The sequence below is a fragment of the Gopherus flavomarginatus genome, chromosome 9, assembly GCF_025201925.1.
Source record: "Gopherus flavomarginatus isolate rGopFla2 chromosome 9, rGopFla2.mat.asm, whole genome shotgun sequence".
NCBI classification, from domain to species: Eukaryota; Metazoa; Chordata; order Testudines; family Testudinidae; genus Gopherus; species Gopherus flavomarginatus.
Genome location: NC_066625.1, coordinates 4,853,218 through 4,877,076, shown reverse-complemented (window position 1 = coordinate 4,877,076; position 23,859 = coordinate 4,853,218). Strand labels below are relative to the sequence as shown.

The 23,859-nt window shown below is 45.0% G+C and overlaps 1 protein-coding gene across 1 annotated transcript; it reads right to left on the bottom strand.

The window, feature by feature from the left end:
• Positions 1–1,845: 1,845 nt before the first annotated feature.
• On the bottom strand, positions 1,846–23,195 carry MSLN (mesothelin). The gene is made up of 26 exons (XM_050967263.1): positions 23,188–23,195; positions 23,056–23,083; positions 22,046–22,130; positions 20,036–20,197; positions 19,328–19,527; positions 18,307–18,398; positions 17,206–17,336; positions 15,809–15,930; positions 15,098–15,269; positions 13,872–14,087; positions 13,592–13,762; positions 12,267–12,413; positions 12,061–12,110; positions 11,157–11,277; positions 10,783–10,868; positions 9,970–10,099; positions 8,556–8,746; positions 7,741–7,831; positions 7,021–7,132; positions 6,130–6,314; positions 5,618–5,764; positions 5,241–5,374; positions 4,725–4,858; positions 3,936–4,030; positions 3,222–3,408; positions 1,846–2,550 (listed from the first exon to the last, which is right to left on the bottom strand). The coding sequence occupies exons 4-26, from the start codon at positions 20,117–20,119 to the stop codon at positions 2,456–2,458; spliced, it is 3,093 nt and encodes a 1,030-aa protein (XP_050823220.1). The 5' UTR covers positions 20,120–20,197; positions 22,046–22,130; positions 23,056–23,083; positions 23,188–23,195; the 3' UTR covers positions 1,846–2,455.
• Positions 23,196–23,859: the final 664 nt, after the last annotated feature.

Below are 23,859 nucleotides of genomic sequence, written 5' to 3'. Positions count from 1 at the left end.
AGTGAACAGAAGGGAAAAATTGGGAAGGGAATCTCAGAGTTGGTCTCGTCCCTCCAGGTCCTCTACCTTCATGGTTTCTTACATCATGGGTTGAGGAGATTCTTATACATCTTCTTGCTGGGGGCAAGTCAATGGGGCTAGTAGACTGAGCGAGTGCTCATCCGTGTGAGGAAAGGTTGCACAGTGTAACCAGAAGTGAGCAGTGACTCGTAGGGCTTTCATTAAACGTGCAAGTGAAGTGGTCAGAGGCAAAACACGTGGGTGTTAGTGTGATAGCTGTCTATCCCCACCACTCCATCCCAGGTTTTGCACAATGTCCAGTTCATGCTGGAACAAGCCATTTTGGAGCTGTTAGTCAGTTCTATAAAGATCTCCAGCTAGGAGTGACTATTTCAATAAACCTGCAAAATTATTTACCTTACTGCTGAGATCCGTCGTATTCAAAGTTGTGGTGACCTGTGGCACAGCACTGTGTCTCTCATACTCACTGAAACCCTACAAATGTGTAAACGGTGACACTTCCAAGCTGGAAATCCTCATTGACCCATGAGCATTTGCTCCTATGTTATCAGAAAAACGAGGCATTTAAATAACATTAATGGGAAGCAAAAGGTCTAGCTTGCATAGCTATATGCTTGGATGAAATAAATTGGTCTATCCCTCTGGAATGCCTTTTTTTTTTCTTCCTCTCTCTGGTTTTAACCAGAAATTCCATCTTGGACCTGAGAAACCTTCCCACTGAGAGTTTTGTTGAACCTAGTACATGCCATGAAGTTCTGTTTCGACAAAAATCAATGTTTTCTGATGAAAAGCTGACGCACTGAACATTCCCCAGCCTGCTCTGCTTTTAATCCTGCAGCCCAGCTTCAGAGGCTGCCCCTGCTGAGAAAGATCCTTTATTGCTTCCTGAACATCTGGATTGTCCTCAGCTCCCCTGCAAGTGACATCAGCGGCAGGAGAAGTAGGGGCAACTGAGCTTTCCACTCCACCACCACTTCTCTCCACTAGGGCTAGGGGACCCTGGCTGGAGCCACAGGAAGTGAGTGGCACCCTCGTGACAGCATCCTAGCTGGCCACCAACCACCCATCCTGATCCTCTGAGAGCATCAGCAGCAGAATAGGAGGCCAGGGGCTGTCTGACTTTCTTACCATCTCTGTGCCCCAACCAAGTCAAGGGAAACTAGTCAGTGACACCAGATCTCAATGGCTCCCAGGTACTCTATTCCACAACTGCTGCCCATAAAGAAGAGGAAAACATGGCTAACATCTGTCACATCTCTCTCGGGTTATAGAACGTGCAGCGGGGCCTAGTTATAGCCACAGGTCTGTATTTACAAGGACCACCAGAGTGTGCACACAACAACCTGATCTTACATTTGCCCTCTCATCCTATTCCAGCCCCAGGGTTTGTCGCAATCACTCATTGAGCCGTGGCCTTATTTAGACTGTGAGGTTGGTAGGATGGGCTCTGCGTCTCCTTTCCTCTTCCAGCAGGCACTGGCATGCTCCAGCATGGCAAAATAATAATATTGTCTTGTTAAATAAAGGTGTGTGTCATTTAACGCAAAAGGCTCAGGGCATGATAATTAATCAATCAGTGCATGTCTCAGGCTCATGTCAAGCAGAGGTTCCTGAGTGCATTCTTCTCCTCCTGGGAAAGCTGGTCCAACATGCTTAGGTGACTCATTAAGGCTGGTAGGGACAATACCACCTTTTCAGTGCTCACTGAGGTGCAAAATAGCTAAGTGTTGAGAAGAGGATTAAACTCTCCCCAGCCAGAAGGAAACCAGGGCTGAAAAACTTCAGCTTTCACCAGCAAGGCGAGAGAGAAGAGTAACAGACACATTTGGGATTCCTGACTGTTTATTTTGGCCAATACTCACAAAACAATGTAGACCCTGGACTGTGCCTCGCAGAACAGAGCATGGCGCTATTAATCCTGCCGTCTTGCTTCTGCAATTTTCAACCCAGTTCCTTTATATTTTTTTAAAAACCACCCAATGATTTCCATGTCCAGTCCACAGACCCTTGCAGCGGGCAAACAGCAAGCTTTCGATAAATTCTTAAGCATGCACGATATCCTGATACCAGCCCATCCTCTAACCCCTTTGCCTACTGGGCTAATACCATACAGTTTATGTGGTAAGATTATGATTATTTATTATTTGCATTCTGTGGTATGATCTATGGGCCCCAGTGGACCAGGATCCCATGGCACTAGGTGCTGTACAAATGCAGAGCAAGCAGAGGGTCCCTGCCCAGAAGAGCTCACAATCTTGTTTTCGAACTGAATGAATAAAAAAAGGAAAGCAGCTAAGATGGCTCCTGCTCTCCCACTTGCTGCCTGCTGATATAGGGTTTTCCCTGCAGTTGTATGTTTCTGGGTCTTCCTGTGACACACTGTAGAGAAATCAAGATTTAGTTCCCCTTTCCTGTTTGCTGGGGGGGAAGCTTTTCACGACAGGAATGAAGTCAGGAGAACACTTAGGAGCAATGCAGGCAGTAGGTGGAACATGCTGATGCTGGTCCTCAGAAAGGCTGATGTTGGCTCTAGAGAAACGAGATGAAATGTAACTGCCAAGGAACTGAACACTCAGCCATCATCATTTCCTGTCCTCTCTGAGTAACATCCAGGGAAGATCTGCAACCCCCTGACTAGGACTTTGGGACAACTGAAATATCCCTCCCAAATTATCCATCCCAGATTTCACCGAACATCCAACACATGCTAGAATGGGACATTTTTGAAGTGTTTAGCTGGTTCTATTCAGTCCTCCAGATAGAATGAATGTTTTCAATAAAGCTGTTGGATTATTTATCTTAATACGGGGCCTTACTGCACAGATTCAAAGTCCAGGGGAATTATGGCACAGCATCATGCAGTCACATACGCTTTACTGACATGCAACTGTAACCCACATGCCTCCTGGGTGTGGTGCTCTGTCCCTTCTACTGGCACCGAGACCACTTACAGGGAAGTTAATGCATCTACTCTACAGCCTTAGCTAAGGGCCACATGACTTTTAGCTCATGCAGTAGAGGCTCATGCATTTAGCTCCAGAGACCCCAGGTTCAATCCTGCCCGACGCCTACTGGGGTCTGTCGGTGTTACACAACTGTGAAACTTCTGAACCAGAAATGATCCTGATTGTTCCCCACTTTATCAGAAAAAGGGGCATCTAAGCACAGTTGATGGAAACCAAAAGCCGTGTATTTCATACCTTCGAACTTGGGTGGAATACTGATATATCCATCTGGTATTCCCCCAGTGAGCCCAATGCCCAGTTTATCCAGCTCTGACTGTCTCTGCAATCGGATCCAGTCCTTTACAGGTGAATTGTATTGTTGTTTTTTCAGTTCTTCAAGATTTAGTCCGAGCAAGCCCTTGATATCGTCAGCTGTTAGATTCTAAGGGAAAAGCAAATTAGAACAGTTGAGGGCAAGATTTTCAAAAGGGGCTTCTGTATTGTAAATAAAATGTAATATTACCAATAATATTTCTGGCCCAGCCCAAAGCTAGAAGGCTTGGGAAGTAACCTTTTGGGGGCAGGCATTAACTTTAAAATAAGTGTTTGTAGAGTGCTTAGCACAATGGGGTCTCTACCGCTGCTGCTACTACTAGAGAGCCTGATCTTGGGAGATTTCTGAAATCTGGACAAAATCCAAAATGAAGCTCCAAACCAAATCTGCCTCCATTTGGAGGCAGCATCCCCCAGGCTCAACTCAGATCTCACTTACGCTGGTGTCACTCCACTGATAGAGTGACTCACACTGGCCTGACTCCAATCTCACAATGGTTTTACACTGGAGTCACTCCTCTGAGTGTGGTGGAGTGACTTCTGATTGACACCAGTGTAAGTGGGATCAGAATCAGCCAGCCAATGCATCTCAGATGTGAGTCAGGGAGCAACTTTTCACAGTACAGTCAGACTCACCAGCAAGGAGTCTTTTTTCAAGGTCATGAAAGTTCTGATATCCATGTTCACGTTATCTTTGCTGAGAGCTCTTAGGTCCTCTCCAGGAGCACCGGCTGGGGTGGGAAAGAAACAAAATGAAGCAAAACCAGAAAGCACAGCTGACTTTCTGAGACAAACCCACAGGGATTCTCTGGCAATCCCTTGGAAATCCATGGAGTCGCTCCAGGGATGACTTTGGCCCCAAATGTTCAGCGATTGTGCAGTGTGTGAATAACTGAGGCCATGAAGGGCAGACAGTTCCTAGTCTGCATAGACCTTATTAGCCAGGTCGTGCTGATCATGTGGTCCAGACTTGGTATTTACCCCTTCACGGTGTAGGCAGCCTTCATGCGCCTGGGGCCCCCAGCACAACTCTCCCATAGAGATGGAGACTAACCCATTGGGTCAACACCTAGTGCTAGTCCTGCTTCAAGTTGCCCCATCAGACTGAATACAGACTGATCCCATTCACAAGGAGTCCAGTAGAGATGTAAGTTTGGGTCCATCAGGGTTTGATGTACAAATTTGGGGGGGATTTCAAATCAGGCAGGTTTGTACCCCCTCAATCTCTTGTGAAAGTTTTGCACAGCTGTAAAATAGAAAAGGGCCTGAAACCAAAGCCTCTGATCCAGCCCTCCTGAACCTTCACTCCCCAGATCCAAACACTCTCAAACTCTGCAGAAGTTCTGATCTGGACTCAACCGGAAGGCTCAGCCCATCTCGACTGTCAGTACTGCTTTATGTTGGTCATGGAGTCCTTCTGCTTACTTAGATATGACTTGATGAGGTTGTAATAAGCCGGGAACTGGTTACGTTGGTCGGAGAAAGCTTGTTTAGCTTTGGGGTACAGGAAGTCTTTTGTAGACTGAGGGCAGGCTGAAGGGTCCAGCGACTTGGCCATTCTGCAGAAAAGTGAAGATTTGGGGAGATAAAAGCTTGCATCACGTCTCCCTTTGGAAATCTTGCACCATCATGAACAATTATCTGAGGTTCTTTTTGCTATGCCTGAGAACCCTATGCCCCAATACCCACTGAAGTAAGTCAAGGGTTGTATAGACAAAAATAAGCTAATAGAGAGAAGTTAAGTCAAGTGACATGCCCAAAGATCATACATCAGCTAAGTGGCAGAGTTGGGAGTGCAGTTCCTGACATCTAGGCTTGGGCACTAACCACCATTGTAGTTAACACTGCTTCCTGGATTAGGTTGTGTTAGATGAAGAGAAAAGGAACCTGCATTGGCTGGATGGGAAAATAGAAACAAAACAGGTCAGATCCTTCACTCACTTGAGGTTGCTGGGCTCTATCATTTTCAACTGGGGCTCCTTCAGAAGGCATATATATCTTGTACCGATTGCACTCAGAGCAGTGACGTTCAGTGGGTTTCCCAAGTCAGTGTATTTTGTGATAATTAGAGCAGCCTACAAATGTTTTTAAAAAGAAGTTGAATCACCTGGAAGCATTCCTCCCTCCCCTGCCCCCCAGAGCAAAGCAAATGTACACTACGCACAAAACCAAAACCAAAACAAAAAAGGTTGGTCCAGTGATCCAGGATGGGCCACTCAACTTTGAATAAAATAAGCAGCTCCCACAAAAACAAGGATCTCCTAAACCATGGAGCAAATCCAAATAAACAGATAAGCACTGAGCTGCCAGCTATTTACCTGCTCATCAGGAGGCTCATTGCTTAGCAGGAAGGCAAGCGTATGTGCTGAGGTTATATTCCATTTTTTAATGTCATCCGTGGTGACAAAGGAAGAGATGGCCCCAAGGTTGGGAATTATCTTCTCAGGGTATCCATTGGGATACAGCTGTGGACAAACAGATATTATAATCATGGTAACTCACTATATTTTTCTGATGGTGTAAGAGGGCTGTAGGGCAATGGAGAAGCAGGACCAACAGGTTGACAGGTGAATAGATCTGTTCTCTTTCCCTGCACATTCTCCAGTTCCTTTCCCAAGCACCCCACCCATGCCCACACTTGCTTTCTGCATCACCCACACCCACACTCGCCATCTGGTCATGCTCAGACACAAGCTTGCTCCGTCCCCTCGATCACACCAGCCGTCTTGGGAAGAAGAGAGCTGGACACATTCTCTGGATCTCTTCCCTGACTGCTAGAGCTTATAAACAAATGCATGAGTAGATGCTTTGATGTCCTGCAGGGCATTACCTCATCCAGCTTCTTCTTCAGCACAGCCAATTGCTGATCAGTGAAGGGGTATTGTGCCATTAGGTCCAGGTGGTCAACCAGGGTGACACCCTGCAAACAGGCCTGTAATTCCTCAGGGGTATAGTAAATAGGCATGAGTTCATCCTTTACCACCTCCTCTGTTATCATCTTACCCTCCGGGCACTCTGTGGAAGCAAGTATCAGACATCTTCAGCGTTATAGGGCTTTTGCTTTAAGCATTGAATAATTACAGCCTCATAATCCTGCATTATCGGCTACCCTAAAACCCAAGATGGGATAAGGCAATTAGAGCTAAACAGTGCCTTTAGGGGTGCTGCAGAGCACCGATCCAGCAGCAGTTGCACAAACCCTCCAGGACTGTAGAAGGAGACTGCCCTTGAATGAGTGAAGGGTGGGGGTGGATGAAGGCTCTTCCCCTCCCCATTCCTTCTGAGGAGTCTAGCACCAGCCATCGGACCTGACACAAGTAGCCCTTCCAAGTGGTGGGCACAGGCCCAGCTCTGCCATGGGGTATGAACGTTGTGGATGAAAAGGCCTCCTTTGTCTCTCTCAATCTCCTGGTGCACCTACTCGAAGCCAGGCACAACTGAGTGAGCCCTTTACTTTCTTCAGTTTTACACGCCAAGATCTAACTCAGGGTATTATTAATAGCCAGGAGCCCCCCAGCCCACTAGGCTCTTCCATGGAACTGGGTCATCAGGTGGCTGTGGGTTTTCCCAGGGTTGTGGCAGATGCAAGGAGAAGCTCTGTTTAGATGTTAACAGAAGGCCCCACAAGACCAAGCCTGAGTCCTGTCACTAGGGCCAAGAATAACTAAATGCAGAAGAGTGTCAGGCTGAAATCGATGTACCGAGGTAGCATCCCACGTACCGGCAGCGCGTTTCAACCTGGAAGGCAGGAGGTTTTTAACAATGGAGGCCAGCTGCTCTCTCGGCAATGGTGAATCATGCATAAAGCTTTTCAGCCAAGGAGTTAAAACGTTCTGCAAAGAAAATAAATCAACAGAGGTGTGAGGTTTGCAGCTCCTGTGTGTTTTTCTGTGGCCACTTACATAGCCAGGAACCTTGTTACTCAGCTAAATGTTTACAAGTACTATGGAGACTAGAAATCACCACTGCCTGCTCCAGAGCTAATGGCCATTCTTTGGAGACTTTCAAAGGCTCAAGCAGGTCTGGTGTGTTCTGTCCACTATAGGGCAGTGGTGCACACACACACACAAGCCACTCACCAAAGCATCGTTACCCCCTGTACTCCCTGTTCTATTTAAATAATATTGCCTGAACTTTCCCAATCACCACCTACAGCACTACTTTAAAGGGCTCAATCTACAGTGCGAGCATCATCTAGATCTCTATTCTTGCCAGTTTCACTGGAAAGCTGGTGCCTGTTGCGGCAGTAACATCACTCGAGACACACACAAGCCTGGCCACTAATGAGCCACATTAATAAAGCTATTTGCAACCGGGCCTTGCTTTTGCACTGGTAACATCAATGAGAGTTTTGCCATCGATTTCACTGGGAGCAAAATCAGGCCTCGCGCACACACCTTGGACACTTCAGGAAGCAGCAAGATGCCCATTTGTAACATACCTGAGGGATCTTTTGCAAGATATTACGATCAAATAGACGGAATAGTCCACGGAGCTCATTCAGGGTGGAAGCTGACCACTTTGAAGGGGGCCTGAAAACACAAAATCATGTCCGATCAGCTTCCAGAAGAGGGAGAACTCCTTTGGGATCCTTTTCGTACTAGGGGCTGCAGGGCTTATACCCTTGTAACATTTTGATTGAAAAAAAAAAGGAAATGTTTGCATCATATAATCCTCTCCCCACTCTTCTCCAACAGGGCATGGCTAATCGTCATCACTGGGGATATGAACTCCAGAATCGATGAGCCAGTTTTAATAATTAAATTAATACAAAGAATGAATAGCAAAGAACTCTGAATGTTTATAGCTGATCATTCCATGCAAAGATCACTTTCTGAAGACAGAGACATTACTGCTACCTTCACATTAGATGGGGGAAGGCACAGAGAGATTCAGTGACTTCCCATACAGCAAGTAGGGTCACAGCCAGGACTAGAACTGCTGGTCTTCATAGCTCACAGGCTGATGCTTAGCTATTTGCCCATCCAGCCTAGATCCAGACTGCCACCTGAATCTGAGTCAAAACCTCCGAGGTTCAGAAAAGTTTGGTTAACTTATTTCTCCCCACCTCAAGTTTGTCCTGCATCTGCCTTTCCAGGTGTTGGGCAGGTTCAGAAGGACTGTTAAGAGAAATGACTGTTCAAACTATATTTCTGATCTGACTAGAACCAGGTGGGAAAGCTTGTTCCCAGAAGCTTCATCTGACCTGATCGGCTTGGTACACTCCAAAGGAAGCGAATCCAATGGCAATCCTACCCGAACTGAGTGCTTCCGCTGCTGAGGACATTTCTGATCGCCTCTTCTTGACTGGGCATGAAGGATTCACATTCATTTAACTGCGGCAGCAAACTCCCACTGGAACTTCTGATGCATTCTTCGCTGAGGTCACAAACCAAGTGGCCCAGAATCTCTGCGTTTTCTTCGCTCACCGTGGTGCCAGGAATTTTCTAGGTTCATAAAATAGATGTGGTCAGTAAAAAGAGAAGAATTCTAGCTCTGAAGAATTCACAGTGCTGCTGGCCGTTCTTTTTCCTTAGAGGGGAGTCCTAGACACAGAGTTTGGGTCTGGATTGTGGCTTGAATTTCATCCCCAGGCCTTTGATACAGAGGCCAGGCTTGTGATGTGTGCGTTTGGGTCTGTGCTTCCCCAGAGTTCATGGATAGATGTGGCTTGGGCCTCTCTAGCCTTTCTGCAGAGTTTCTTGCTGTGCAGGCTAAGGATCTAATATGGAAAATCAACTCTCGTGCCTCTAGGCACAGACCCAGTTCTGCAGAGGTCAGGAAGGAATTCCTCCTCCCCTGTTCAGCACTGCACACTGAGCTAAGTGCATCTGGAGGTGGGGCAGTTTTGTTGGTGTAACAAGCCTGCCTTCTTGTGGAAGCATCTTTCCTGATCTTTTCCTTGTTCTCCCCTCCTGCTAGTGACCTACTCTCTCACTCTTTCTCTGGTACTGGACTACCAGGACCAAGGGCAGGACAGGATACTGGACCAGATGGACAAATGGGCTGATCCAGAATGGTTCCTACAGCCCTTTTTTTCAGGTGACATTTCTTTCTACATTCTCAAAGCATCTGAGATTCACATGTTAAAAAACATGGGCCAGGACACTTCCTTTCTGTAGCATTATCCCAAATTCATGGCCACTTATAGCAGAATTCCACAGGTGTCTCTTTGCTATAGTCTGGCCGCTTAGAACCTCATCCCTCAGGGTACAGAGTTCAGATCCCTTTGCTCCAAAACCACAGAGCTAAAGGACATTGTCTATTAGCTCTGAGCAGTATTATGCCACACAGGTAAACAGTTCTGAGTCCACCCCCCCAGGCAGTGGTGACACTTTCACACTAGTCTCATTACAGTTACATTCCGAATCCCATATGGCTCTTGGGTTCCGTACAGGAGAAATGTACATTGTCCTCTGCGGCCACACAGCCCTGGGGCCTGGAGCAATTTACGTGAGCTGACAACCTTGGAGACTATGACGCGGGGAAAACGCCATGGAGCCTACAATACGGCGTTCAGGTTTTGTTGATTTGCAACATTCATTTCTGTCAAAGGTTAAGAATGAAAACTCAGCCTCTTTTCCTGTTTGCAGATACACAATCATTGCTCTCAGCCCAGCATTCAGTTCCGGGGACCCTGGCTTGTTCGTCCAAGTTACTGAATGCATACCAAACAAGATAAGGCTTCTGCTAGCAGCTGTTTCCGCTGTGGAGAATCTCTCTGCAGCAGGTCAATGTTTGCTTCCCCAACGTTGCTGAAGTACTGTTGACAGCTTCCGGTCCCTGCATAATCTGAAGGGCTGGAAAGGCAAACACTCCATGAGCATCTTATTAAACAACACATTTGTTAAGTTCAAATTCACTTAAGCTGAAACACTCCCCCCGTCCCATCATCCATATTCTACAGTTTTTTTCACATCCCAAACACTTTGCAATTGTTCTCCCCTGAGACCTGAATGTGTCTCTTTTCAATTATTTTTCTCCCTGGGAAATGTGCTTTGAAACCCAAGCTAGTGTTGTTCACGTCTGATGCTCTGGATACAGAAGCCCAGCAGGATGTTGGCAGCGTAAAGAAATTCGGCTGCACAGTCTGGCTTTTCTGGTTCACTAGATGTTGCATGTGAAAATATTCACAAAGCCAGGAAGGAATAAAAATCCAGTGTGTGCTCTAAAAGGGACACTGTCTAGACCAAAATATATTTTGCAAAGCAATCTGTGCCTTTATTATTAACACCCCCCCCCAAGATTATTACAACTAAAAGAAGTTTAAAATCTAATTCAGTTTTTATCTTTTTTCCTGCAGTTTGTTTTCTTATTGCATTTCATTCTAGTTGTCTGATGCTGCCCAGATACGATGGGGATGTATCCATTATAAAAGGATATAGACTGATGCATTGCTAGATATTTTATGGAATTCAGTGATTCTCTTCCTTCTTTACTTGGCTGGAATAAGGCAGCAAGATGAAAGCCTTTGTGATGTTACCTTAAAAACAGTAGGATGTCTTTAGGATAGTTGTCTAAATCCTTGGGAATGCTGTTGAGCGTCACCCTCTTAGCCAAACAACTCAGCTGAAAATAAACCAGAGTTCAGATGAAAGAAGAAAAAACAACAAATATCTTATCCTGGGGGGGAAAAACTAGAGAGCATGTTGTAGGTCTGAAGAGGTTTAGGTTCTTGCAAAATCTTGTTAGCCAGGTTTTGACCTCGCCAAAGTAATGGCAGCGATTCAGATTAACATGTGGTTCAGAGCTAGGACACATCCCACCTAAAGCAGGAGGGTTCTTGGTAAACGGGTTCAGCCTTGGAACATCTTCAGGACAACAGCAACGTGGCGCTCTGTGTACGTAGGGACTGACCTGGTCTTCTCCTAGCTTGACATTCTTCTGCTTCATGGCTTTGGCAAGCTGCTGAAATCTCTCTGTTTCCATCTCATTGGCTGCTGTGCAGATGAAGCCTTGGAGGACAGAAGGGGAAAGTCTGAAAATCCAAAGGAAGCAAGTTAGGTGTGGTGAGGGAGTCCTCAGAAGAGAATAGAGTTGGTACTGATCTTCTAGAATTAACATGCCTCATCCCGGCTCCCCTTCAAGCCCTAAAATTCCCCATACTTGGGGTCATCAAGAATAAGTGCAGGAGTGGGAAAACAGGTCTAGCCAAAGGCTCCATGCTGCTCTATATCTATTGCAGTCCAGGAGGCTGTGGTCAGCCAGATAAGCATGGTCAAGGGACACAAAGAGGCAGTCAAAGAGCGGTAGCATTTGTTCCAACAGAAGTTGCCCAAGTTGGAGGAATCTCTCCATTATTTCTCCCAGGGTTCATAGAGTCAAAGCCCTTAAAAAGTGAATTGCTTTCCATATAAAAAAGCATATATTGTAAAATCAGCATGACATGGATACTGATTGTATATTTGCCGCAGACACACAGTAGCTGGAGAGAGAGACAGTCCCCATAACATTTTAGTCATTGGAATAAAACTGGGCAACAGGGTTTCTTAATTAGGAATGTTTTCTAGAGACAAACAAAGTACTCTAAGGCCTTGGAGAGGCAGCGGGCCTGGGCCAGGAACTTCATTTTAAGAAACAAGACTAGGTTACAGACAAATGTTGCAAACCACCTGTAAGTGGCCTGCTGTGGCAAAACCCATTCTGTTGAGTTTTCCAGGCCTTTTCTTTCTCTTACTGTGGATGAACTTGAGGAGCACTTGCAAATCAGGACAATGGTTCAGTACATGTGGAAAAGCAGAGGGAGAAAAAGAAATGCTACCTGCTGAAGTCGGACTCTGTCTTTATTACATCGTTGAAAAACATGGCGGCCTGTAGAACCAAGCCAAAGAGAATGTTAGCATGTTACTCAGCTCGTTCACATCATCTCGTTACATTCAGCTTCATTCTTAGACAGCTCCTGGAGGCAGAGTTGAACTACCGCACAGGCCCACAGATGCAGCTGATGGCAATGGCGAGACGGCTTACTTGTTCCCGGCTCCACAGTTTCTGGTTGAGCTCCTGAATGCTGGGCGTTTCGTTACCAAAAGCCAGCAGTGATTTCGGGATGTAGCTAGCCAGACTGTCTGGGACATATTTAACCAGATTGACGGGGCTCCCTGCAGCTGAAGCAATCTGAAAAATATAACCACCCCCACGTGGAGGTTAAAAACAGCAATCACTGGGAAGGGAAATTACAGGTTGGAGGCAGGTAGTTTTCCTTCTGATCATCTGGGTATTCGCCAGAGAATTAATGCCAAGGAACGTTTTCTGCTTGGCATATCTATCTGACTGTGCGAGCTGCTATGAGTCGATGCAGTGTTACAGGTGAATCTGAAAGTTCTCTCAAAGAACAGTGGCCTAGGGCGATGTGTATCTATCTGTGAGGCCCAGGCAGACAGAGCAAAGAAGAGTTTCTTGCAATGCCTGGCTTTGTGCCTTAACGCTGTTCGGCAGGCTAAAAATCGGAGTCAACATAGATAATCTCTCAGCCTGCCAGAAGACACAGTTGATGAGTGATATTGTGGTCAAAGACATGTCAATTTCCTAACTCTTCACACAGCACTGGCAAGTTAGAACAGCACAAACTAGAATGTTGTTGTAAGTCAGTCTTTCGGGAGTCCAGCAGCTGGCTTTGAATGCCAGTCAAAAGTCACAGCCTCTCCTGCCGGGCACTTAACAGTCTGGAATTAACAGCGGTCTCTTTCGTCTTTGTCTGGAATAATTCTCACAAGAACTTGAGGTGTAAAATCGTGGCCAGCAGAAAGGGTCAGCAGATGGGCTGATTCCCTGCAGTTACAACAACAGTAGCACGTATACCAATCTCCATTAGTCAGCATATGGAGAAGGAGCTCTGCAGAGTTCATAGCAAACTGGACTATCACTCCGCCCCGGGGAGGGTCTCTGAATGGCCCTCACAACTGTTCACGTGCTAGAAGCCTAAACCTTCCATCCATCTCAGACTCTTTCCCTGGGAGTGGAATTCTCCACGAACCAGGTTAGTTCAGTTTTTCCTCCCTTCCGATAGAGCAGTGGCCTAGGCCTAAAACGAGACCCTTCCCAGAGCGATATCAGGCTTTATTATGAGCTATCATGGCAGGAAGCCAGGACCATCCCAATCACACACATTGCAAAGCCCTGCCCCTTGTGTAAGTGCATAAATAAGCCAGACAGAAAATTGCCTCTGCAGGTTTGCATGTCTGGTCACGCTTATCTGTATTCACAACACAGAGTGTTCTGAAGCAGGAAAAGTCACCACCCTCCTCAGCCTCTTCCTACACATGACACCACCTTGAAAAGAAAAGTGACCTCACCTTTTCCACAAGTGCTGTTTTCAGAGCGGAGGGCAGGGTCACTATCTGCTTCACAAACCCAGGGATCTTAACAGCTTCCAAGATCACTTTTGGAGACAGACTTTGAAGTTTGCTGCTGCTTAAGCCAGCCACTAAACTCCCTAGTGCTGCCAAGTTTTGTGCATCCAAGATCTACAGCATAATCATAAAGACAAGGGCAAACGATTGGCCATCAATGGGTTAGAGCTACAAGACAGATAGACCAGATGAAGTCTGCACACATGGCTTGCGCTCTTTGTACCTGATAGCCAGAGTTGAATAATTTGTCAACGATAGCGCTGGACTGTTCAGCATTCCAGCCATAAACTTCGCTCAGGGAAGGAAGAGATGCTTTGAGGTCTCTGTTGCTGATGCCAGTCTCAATCTGCGACATGGACAGCCCAACTGCAGCCTGACCCAAGGCATTCAGGGTTTCGGGAGGGAATTGTTCAAATTTGTTCACCAACAAGGATGCAACCTGCAAAGAGCCCATAGTGATGGAGGAGCAATTCAGAATATCTGAGATGGTGAACCCAGCTCCCGGGGGAGGGTCATTTCAGTTCCCTTGTCTTTGGAAGTCTTAATCTCTGGAATTTTACAGAGAAGACGTCAGCGATGGCGCCAGTAGCATGTCCATGGACTTTCCCAGGAAGATTAGTCAAACACTAATGTTAAAGAGGCAGTGTATTCTAAAGCAGTGGTTCTCAACCAGGGGGACTCATACCCCCTGGGCTACGTAGAGGTCTTCCAGGCCATCCACACCTCTAGATATTGGCCTAGTTTTACACCAGGCTGCATAAAAAGCACTAGTGAATTTAGTACAAACTAAAATGTCATACGATGACTGTTTATACGGCTCTATAGACCGTACACTGAAATGTAAGGACAATATTTATTTTCCAATCGATCTATTTTATAATGATATGGTAAAAATGAGAAAGTCAGCAATTGTTCCGTAAGAGTGGCAGTGACATTTCTGTATATTTATGGCTGATTTTGGAAGCAAGTAGTTTTTAAGAGAGGTGAAACTTAGGGTACACAAGACAAATCACTACTGAAAGGGGTCCAGGAGTCAGGAAAGGTTGAGAAACACTGGTCTAAAGGAATGAGCGTGTGACTAGACAGAAAGGTCTAATCCCAGCTCTCTGTCTATCTAGGTCCCCATTCTGTGGACAGCACTGCATTTTGCTCAGTCACTGATCGGCCAAGTCATTTAAAGTCTCTGTGGCTCCGTTTCTTCACTGGTAGGATGGAGATAATAGCAATTCCCCATTTCGGGTAGGGGGGTGGTAATGTCTGCAAAATGTTACCTGTGGTGCTAAGTATTATTAACATGGTGCAGGGTTGAGCTCTCCCCTTACAAAGAGCAAAGCAGGGGCATGGAGATGTGGGTGTAGCCATAGGGAGCTTTGTTCTTTCACAAGCTCTGGAGAAGGGCTCACACCTCAGCAGGGCTGTGAGCTCCAGGTCACTAGCCAAGGGCTCTACCTGCCGCTCCTCGGTGGTCAGAGAAGGTGCAGGTCTCTCCTCGCTGGTGCCTCTGTGCATCGGACCTGGGACACAGGTTTTAGTGATCCTCCGAGCCAGATTTAAAGCGTCCTTTCTGTCAAGGTCGCTTACTGCAGAGGGGCTGAGGTAGCAAACCAAGCTGTCCGGGAGGCTGGAAGTGGGAAAAAGTTAGAAGTCTTAAAGGAGGATCTGTTCCATCCACCAGTGAAAGGCAAATGTGTTTCTTGTGAGATTGTGCAGGGGGCTCTATATGCCAGAGCAGATTTCCCACAATCCCTATTGGCTTTTCCACTCTTCCAATCTCCGCAGAGTGCTGGGGCACAATGTGTATTTCCCAGAATAACGCTGTGTGCTACCAGTTTTTAGCTGGCAGAGGGCACTGCACGACAAAGCAGATTTCCCCTGATTCGCTGAGGGCTCTGTCTGACCCACAAAGAGGTCAATTTTACAGTGTTCATCTGAGGATCAGAATTACGCTTTAAATATCATTTAGAAGTAACAACAAGGAGGCTGGTGGCACCTTAAAGTCTAACAGATTTATTTGGGCATAAGTTTTCATGGGTAAAAACCCCACTTTTTCAGATGCATCAGAAGTAGCCACTCAAAATCAGCAGACAGAAAAGATATAGCTATATCAAGGCACCAAGGTACGCCACAGGTGAGCTGTAGAAGCAAGTGGTGGTATTTTACCTTGCTAGTTGGAAGCCAGGTGCAGAGGTAAGGAATGAGGTGTAATACACAGCTGTCTCCCTGGGTAAACTGAGGTTACTGATCAGTTGTAAGTTGACTGGATCTCGAGCAAATTTCTGAAGCTGAGAGGGTTGACATGCAAAAGCAGAAACAGTTTGAATGGTCATTTTAATCATATTCCTTATGGCCCTATGTGGTAGTCAGACAAGATCAGAAGAGAGTCTGAATGAGGAGATTCCAACAGGTCACTAGTCAGAGCTAAACTAATAGAAGAAATGATTTGGTGTGAAAAATTGTAATCAGAAAATCTGATCATGCACTTGACACGAGCATCATCAGCTGTAGACATGGGACCCTGCAATATCTTGGCTTCTGGATACAATGAGTTGTGAATAAAGAGTGGTAATGGAGGGAAAGTTATAAATATTGGGCTCTGCTTTTGTATGGCCTACATCTCACGTGTTAAAAAGTCATGAGTTGGACCTTAAAAATCAGGAGAGTGGCTTAAAAATGGTGATATTTAAAATCAATAAATAAATGTGGAGTTTGTTTAATTTGGCCTCTGTTTTCTGAGCCCTTATGGTACAGTTGGGTTGCGTTTTAAAGCCCGTTTTGAAAACCATGAAGTCTAAACACGTACTTTAAGCAAAAGCTGAGTTTCTCATGTAATAACATGAGTCCAGGAGCTAAGACTTGAAGAAAAACACTAAATATCATGCGAATGGTGCTGAGAGTTAGCTACACTGTGCTTGTCAGGGGAGCTGACTTCATGGGAGCAGTGAATACTTAGCACCTTTGAAAATCAGGCCCTTAATTTTTTTTAATCTGTTTTGCGTTTCTTATGATCAGAGTGTGATGTGATTAGCGCCAGTTTCTCTGCAGGTGATAATGTTCATAGAATCACATATTTCAACACCAGAAGGGACAGTTATGATCATCTGATGCAACCACCTGCATAACACATGCCAGAAAACCTCACTGAATAATGTCTGCATCAAGTCTTTGTCTGAGCTATAACATCTCTTTCAGAAAGCCGTCCGGCTTTGGAGTAAAGCCTGTTGTCGCTGCTGACCCAGTCTGGCTTCTAGGAATTACCATCCAGGAAGCCAATTTCAATGCAAGTACAGAAACTTGCCTCTGTTATAATGAGGGATGAGGAAAATAACTTAGATGTAAAAAAGACCCAAATTGACCCTTTGCTGTAAATAGCAAATGAAGTAAAACATTTTAGAGGTTACAAAAAAATCTTTTCAAATGTTCGCATCTTCCTGGCTTTGGGCAGGAAAGGAAGAGGAATTAGCAGGTTACCCTGAGGCTGGCTGCTCTCATCTTGCCTCGGACTAGTTTTCACAGCTAATATTTTGCACATTGCACATTCTCCTCCACCATGTACTTACAGTTGGCTCATCAGCAAAGAGCTGTAGGTCTCCCACTAATGCGTGCTCCATAAAGGAACCCAAATAACTAGCAAACCAAGCAGTGGAACTCAGGCTTGGAAGAGCTGCATTGTAGCAATTCTGCTTCGGTCCTGCAAAACATGGATAACCCCCTGGTAAAACTAAGGCTCCAAACCGCAATCTGAAATTGGCTGAGCCGACTAGCCTCTGAATGCAGAGCAGAGATGAACAGGAAACTTCCCCAAGTGTTTGTGCTCATAAATAATCTGGAGGTCTTTCCATGTCAAGGTATTAATTTGTGTTGGTTTTGTACAGCCCTGAGTAAAACTGCATGAGAGCTGTGGTTTCACATAAATAATTAAACACACACCAGGTACTTCAGCTCCTCATTCCACCCTCCTTCTTAAAATTGCAAAAGAGAAAAGTTTGATTTGTCTCAAATAATTTTCTAGCCACCCATCATCACAGTATCTGTCTTCCTCATATCCCAAAGTGATAGCTCACCATGAGATTTTCCCCACTCACACTCTAAGATACGTGCAAAAACCCTGCATTTGTGCATTCAGGAAGTAACTGCACACGGAACAGAAGGGTTGCGTGTGCATATCCAGCTACCTCTTCATGGGCCTTTGGAACATTTGACCACAGCTATTTCACTGTCATCTTTGAACGCTCCACAGGCTCTCTGCATGCAGATTAAAGTTTGTGTGCACACCACTGCCTTCTGCTAGATGAAATGTGCGGCACAAGGAGACATTTTAATTGGTTCACTTCTCTTAGCTGAGTTAGCAGAACTGGATTTTTAACTTTCTGGACCAAATTCTGAACTGAGCTTTGGCACAGAAGGCCATGAGTCTGGCTGGCCAGAATGTAAATCATTGTGTCCATTGTATTTGAAAGCCTTGCGCTATTAAACCCTATAGGCAAGGAATCTATACCTGATCAATTACCAGGTTACCCATCCCACATCCATTAAAGAGAATATTAGTGCACTGTAAATCTGTGAAGCCTCAGCCATCAGAAAGACTGTGTCTAATCTTGTTATATCTGTTAGTGTTTTAAAGCCCAATCTTCTTTCTAATGTAGAGATAAGTCACTTACCATCCCCTGTGAGATAATATTTGAGCCCTTTGTAAATATTCCTCTGGTCTTCCACTGTGAGGTTAGAATAGATGCCATTCAGGCCAGCAACTCTAGAGGCAAAAACAGATGTTTCAAACTCAATCAAACCCAGATTCTTCTCAGAAGCAGGTTACCTGCGGGCTATTCTTGGAGTCATGCTACTCACCACTTGGAGTATGCTGTATGTGAGCTTGTGAACTAAAGCCTAATGGTCCATTTTCAAAGTCATATGCAGGGACTGGCTTGCACGACCACTCCCATTAACACCCGTGGAGATCATGTTGCTAACTCCACTAGCACCCTTTTGAAAATGTACCGGTGACTGCTGCAGGACACATACACTGAGTGTGCATCTATAAAATCACCTCATTTGTCAATTTCATTGCACGGAGGAGCTTCATTTGTAAGTATAAATAGGTTCATGCCTGTATCTAGAAGGCCACATCTCAGTACAGTAAAGTATCTCCCCCCAAACTAATGATAGCACGTAGCTAACATGGCTGTGTAATAACAGTGAGTTGAGACCTACTGAAAAAACTTTACTTACTGTGGCTCTTAACAGAGTCCTGTATTTCAGACATGACTCAATCCTAATCCCAGCAGCTACCTGCTCACCCCATCTCTGTCTCACACCAAATAAAAATCTGACCAGTAAATAATATTCCTTCCCTATAAGAATTACTTTTCTTTTCAAGTCATTTAAATCATCTACACCTCCCAGAGAACTGGGTGCATCAAAGTTTGTGTGTCATTACGTAATGGGAGAGACTTCTGACTGTTTCAGGGTATTGGCCATTCTGGGATGTGCTTAGGGCAAAGGCAACTATATCTTTGAGCCATCTCTTCAGCTGGAAACTTCAATGGAACTAGTTTAATCCTTGAATGAAACTTCAACTTCACACCAGCTGAGGAGCTGGCTATTATTTTGCGGGATGGAGTGAGGGCAGGCTGCCCGTTCCAGCAACATTGTAGCAGCTTGAGGTCTATGGTAAACACTCACATCTTGTGAAGTGTTTCACATGATGTATTTTTGGTATGAAGACAAGTGAAGACCTTTGGGTTGACCATAAATGGCTGAAGTCTCTTGAGCCATTGGGACAAAACAGGAGGGCTAGTCACATCAGGTGTTTGCAGCATTCTCTCCCAGATGCCGTTGAAGAAAATCACGTTCCACTCCTGCGAAAGAGGCACTCGAGAGACCTGAAGGGAAGGAACACAGAGAAAATACACAGTCACATGGATGTCGACTTCCAAAGACACACAAATGTAAATCCACATGGTGTTCTACACTAATGAATAGAATCAAATCTTAACACTTCAAGACAGGGACCATGTCTTCCTGTGCGTTTGGACAGCTTCTACTACAGTGGGCCCTGATCATGGCTGCGACTGCTGGATATTACTGCACTGCAAATAATAACAACAGCTGGTGCAACATTTTATATCTTCTAGTAATTTTGGTTATTTAGCTTAGAACTATTTCTCCCACAATTTTTTTTCCGGTAGCAAGAACCTCTCAAATATTCTGGAGGCCAGGTTGATTGAGATGTGCCATTCTTTATATTTAACTCCAAGTGAGAATACAGTGACCTAAATAAAGTAGCTGAACTGCCATATCGACTGTGAAATCCAATTGGTGTCTGATTTACCTGCCTTCCACTGGAGTTAACATTTCAGAGGAATTAGCTATCGGATCTACAGTACCTACCCGATTATTGAACTTCTCCAGGGCAGCTACAAGTACATTGGTGTGAAATTTGGAAAAGAACAAAATGGAATACATGGAATCCATAGCACTGATGGGTTTGGAGCTGAGGCAAGGATATAAGGACTTGAGGAAATCATCCCTGAAAACCTGAAGCCAAGCACTCTGGAAAAGAAAAGGGAATTATACACAGTGTAAAGATTAAAAACAACGTTCAGAGATTATTTGGTACATAGACTCCCATACAGGATCTCAGATTCCCGTAGACCCATTTACACATGTCTACCAATGAGCGAGTATAAGGGAGTGTGAAGTGGTGTATCTCTTATGATGAGGACAGGGCTGGATTTCCAATTAGGCGCAGTAGGGATGTGCCTAGGGGTGCCAAAAAGTTAAAAGTGGGTTAAAAGTTTCATTTTTTACAGAAAACACGAATGTCAGCTATAGATGAGGGGCACAGGACACGCTGAAGTTGCAGCGCCTAGGGCCATGTAAAGTGGAAATCCAGCCCTGGGTGAGGAGTCAAAAGAAGGTTTCAAGTTATACCAGCTTAGACTCCTTCTAGACGTAGCCAAATCTGTGAATTTGATCCTATGTCTTAGCCCACATAGATCAACCTAAACATCCCTCAAAATCAGGGTAGACCTTATAGTGGGTCAAAAAATTTAATTCAAAACATTTTTTTCAACAAAAAACATCCTTTATTGTCCAAATGGGAAATTTCCAGGGGAAATGTCCCCATTCCAGTGAAACCGTTCAAATTTTAATCAAAAAACCCAAACGCCAAAAACCTTTGAAGAAAAATTTCAACAAAAATGTTTTTGTTAAAATTTTTCATGTAAACAAAAAACTGCACTAGATCTGGTTGGGTAAAGTTGCTAGTGAGATGGAAACTTTGCCAAGAACCATGAATGAATACAGACGTGAGCATAAGTTTTCCAGGATCTCAACTCTCTTTTTGATCTTCTCAAAGGCTATCCTGTCCTGGTGGGTGAGAGCTGCCATCTCTGGAGATTTGGCAGATGGTACAAACACATTTATTCCCACACTGTGATGACATTTCTTGGGCTCTGATTAATTCCTGAAACTTCACTGTCTCACCTTCCTATAAATTGGAATTAAAAAGATGGTATCTCCTCATCCAGGAGGAGTGAGAAAAATTGTTCTTCTTAACCTCTGAGGATAGGACAAGCAGCAATGGGCTTAAATTGCAGCAAGGGAGGTTTAAGTTGGACATTAGGAAAAACTTCCTAACTGTCAGGGTGGTTAAGCACTGGAATAAATTGTCCGGGGAGGTTGTGGAATCTCCATTATTGGATTTTTAAGAGCAGGTTAGACAAACACCTGTCAGGGATGGTCTAGATAATACTTAGTCCTGCCATGAGTGCAGGGGACTGGACTAGATAACCCCTCGAGGTCCCTTCCAGTCCTATGATTCTGTGATTCCATGAAAATCAGGATGATCCGGAAGGTATGGAAGGTAATGCAATGGTAAGAGTCCACTAATTCCCTTCAAATACAGACTCAAAATGCCAGCTGGGATCTAGCTAACTTTAGGAGGGGTGCCTATGGAGCACCCTTCACATTCCAGACCAAGACTTTGGAAGTAACAGAGTCTCAGACTCCAGCCTAAGTTTTACACAAGATCTACTGATAATGGGGTAGGACATTTGGGGATTGTTAATCAGTTCTATGCAGCCCTTCAGCAGAGCTGGGTACATTTGATAAAGCTGCTGGCTATTTACTTTAGCACAGTGCTTTAGTCATTAGTTTATTGGTTAAGACGCTCCTGGGAAATAGAAGCTCACACACAACAGGAAAGTTTTATCATATTTCATGTGTCAGAATCTTTGGGCCAAGTATTGGGAATCTGAACACGCACCATGCATTGGCCACTCCAAATGTAACCAGTTGTGCTGAGAGAGGGGATGGGATTTCTTTGATGTTAATTGGCTTTATTAATTTAAACGAAAAATATGCACTGGTCCATGGAAAGAAAAGAAGTAGCTTTACCTGTGCACATGCATATTGGCCAAAAGTGATACTGCAGGGGGATCTTTCACCACTGGCTATGTTCTGGAGTGTCTCCTTGCTGACACTGAAGGGAAAAAGCAATTGTCTCAAGTTTTGTGTTAGCCTCACCTGCCACAGCGACAATTGAATGGCAGAACTGAAGGAACAGTCACATAGATCACACATAGGTCCACAAATATCTTTGCAGATAAAAGCCCCAAGTTCAGCTCTCCATGATCCATGGGGTTGTTTTATTTAGGAGTAGTTGGATGGCCACTGGGTATTAGTGAAAATGTTTGCAAATTCCAATTCTGAGCATAATATTTCATTCATTCAGGTATTCACCACTGAAGTTAACTATTTGTTACTCTTCTCTTTAAGAAGCTTCAGTCGGCCAATCAGAGAGCAGAAACAACACAGTGTGACCTTGGTGACCAATCAGACAACACAAACAACAAATACTGGATACCAAATGGTGAAAGTGAATGACCTATTGCCCCAAATTATTTGCCATGGCTACTCAGTGAATACTTACAAATAACTGATACATTTGCAGAAACCAAATTCAATCCAGGCTAAGGTCTGGCCTGTTCAAGTCCTGGACATAGTCTCTAATAATTATTTACACTGGGCCAAGTTCAGATCTCCACAAGGTCTGAATGCAGTGAATGTTTTCCGCAGTAGCTATTCCACTGCAGAGCATGCCTTCCTGGCACTCCGAGGAGACATTCTCCACGGGCTAGTCCTGAATATGCATAATCCCTCAAGCTACTTCCATCTGGCTGCTCTGTAAACCTCCCCTCTCTGCCTCTCATGCCACTGCCACCCAAATATCTGCTCGTTGGGAAATGCCCTATGTAGTACCATGCTCTGGGAGTCTCCAGGAACAAAGATGCTGCCTACATGTGCCTATTATTGTTATCCTGCCATCCCAAGCAACATCCTTTGGCAAACATGCATCTTTCCAAATGGACCCTATGGTTGGGATTATTTGCTGATGGCTCACGTACCTTTTCACTGGGGCACATACGGCAGCTTCTGCTCAAAAAAGAAAGACACACAGCTGGAGATAATGGATCCAAGGTATGAAAGGGACTTATCTGAAATATTTGTAATGGGCAATTATATGGCGAGAAACTTACCATTGACGGGGCTGCTGGTGCACTGAGCAGAGAGAAAGACAGGGGGAGAACGTGAGCTCAGGGACTGGTTACAATAACATCAACTTAACACAGCCATGGGAGCAAACCACAAAACATTTGGATTTGGATCCTGTATTCAAACACACTTAAGATTCCAGATCCAGGGTTTTCATTTGACCCATTCTAATTAGGGAGTCATTGGCAAAATTCAGATTAATATTGGGTTCAGACAGCAACCCCCCTCCCCCCCGCCAAAGTTTAGGGTTTCCAAGGCATCTCTCATTTAATTCTTTGTCCTATTCTAAACAGGATGGACTGTTCCCAATGTGGGAGCAGCAGCAGCAGCTGGTAAAGGGTCAGAGTTGTGTAGCAATGCAGTTAAAAAACCTCTCGGGCTCTGCCATGTTTGCTTATTTCATCGCAGAGCTGTGGGATGCAAGTCTGCAAAACTCACCCTGTTTCGGATTTCACAACAAACACAGGACCCAGATCAGACTAATACAGAGGGGTTTGCTGGGGATCTTTGCGTGAGCCTGGGTTCATCTTTTGAGCAGACCTGGGCCCGTTGATGATTCTGCAGTAGAACTCAACTTTGGCCCGTGACGGGAGGAAGTGGCGCTATTGGGTGCTTGTGAGCAAAAGGTTAACCCCAGTTTAGCTACCATCTCACCT

What these genes read in the sequence shown, in the direction of transcription:
- MSLN (XM_050967263.1), bottom strand. Translation starts at nt 20,119, where the DNA reads ATGGATTCCATGTATTCCATTTTGTTCTTTTCCAAATTTCACACCAAT. An exon ending in ATATTATCTCACAGGGGATG is followed by an intron (nt 17,337 to 18,306) that starts GTAAGTGACTTA and finishes CATGTTTTGCAG; the next exon opens with GACCGAAGCAGAATTGCTAC. An exon ending in CAGAAGCCTTATCTTGTTTG is followed by an intron (nt 8,747 to 9,969) that starts GTATGCATTCAG and finishes TTATGAACCTAG; the next exon opens with AAAATTCCTGGCACCACGGT.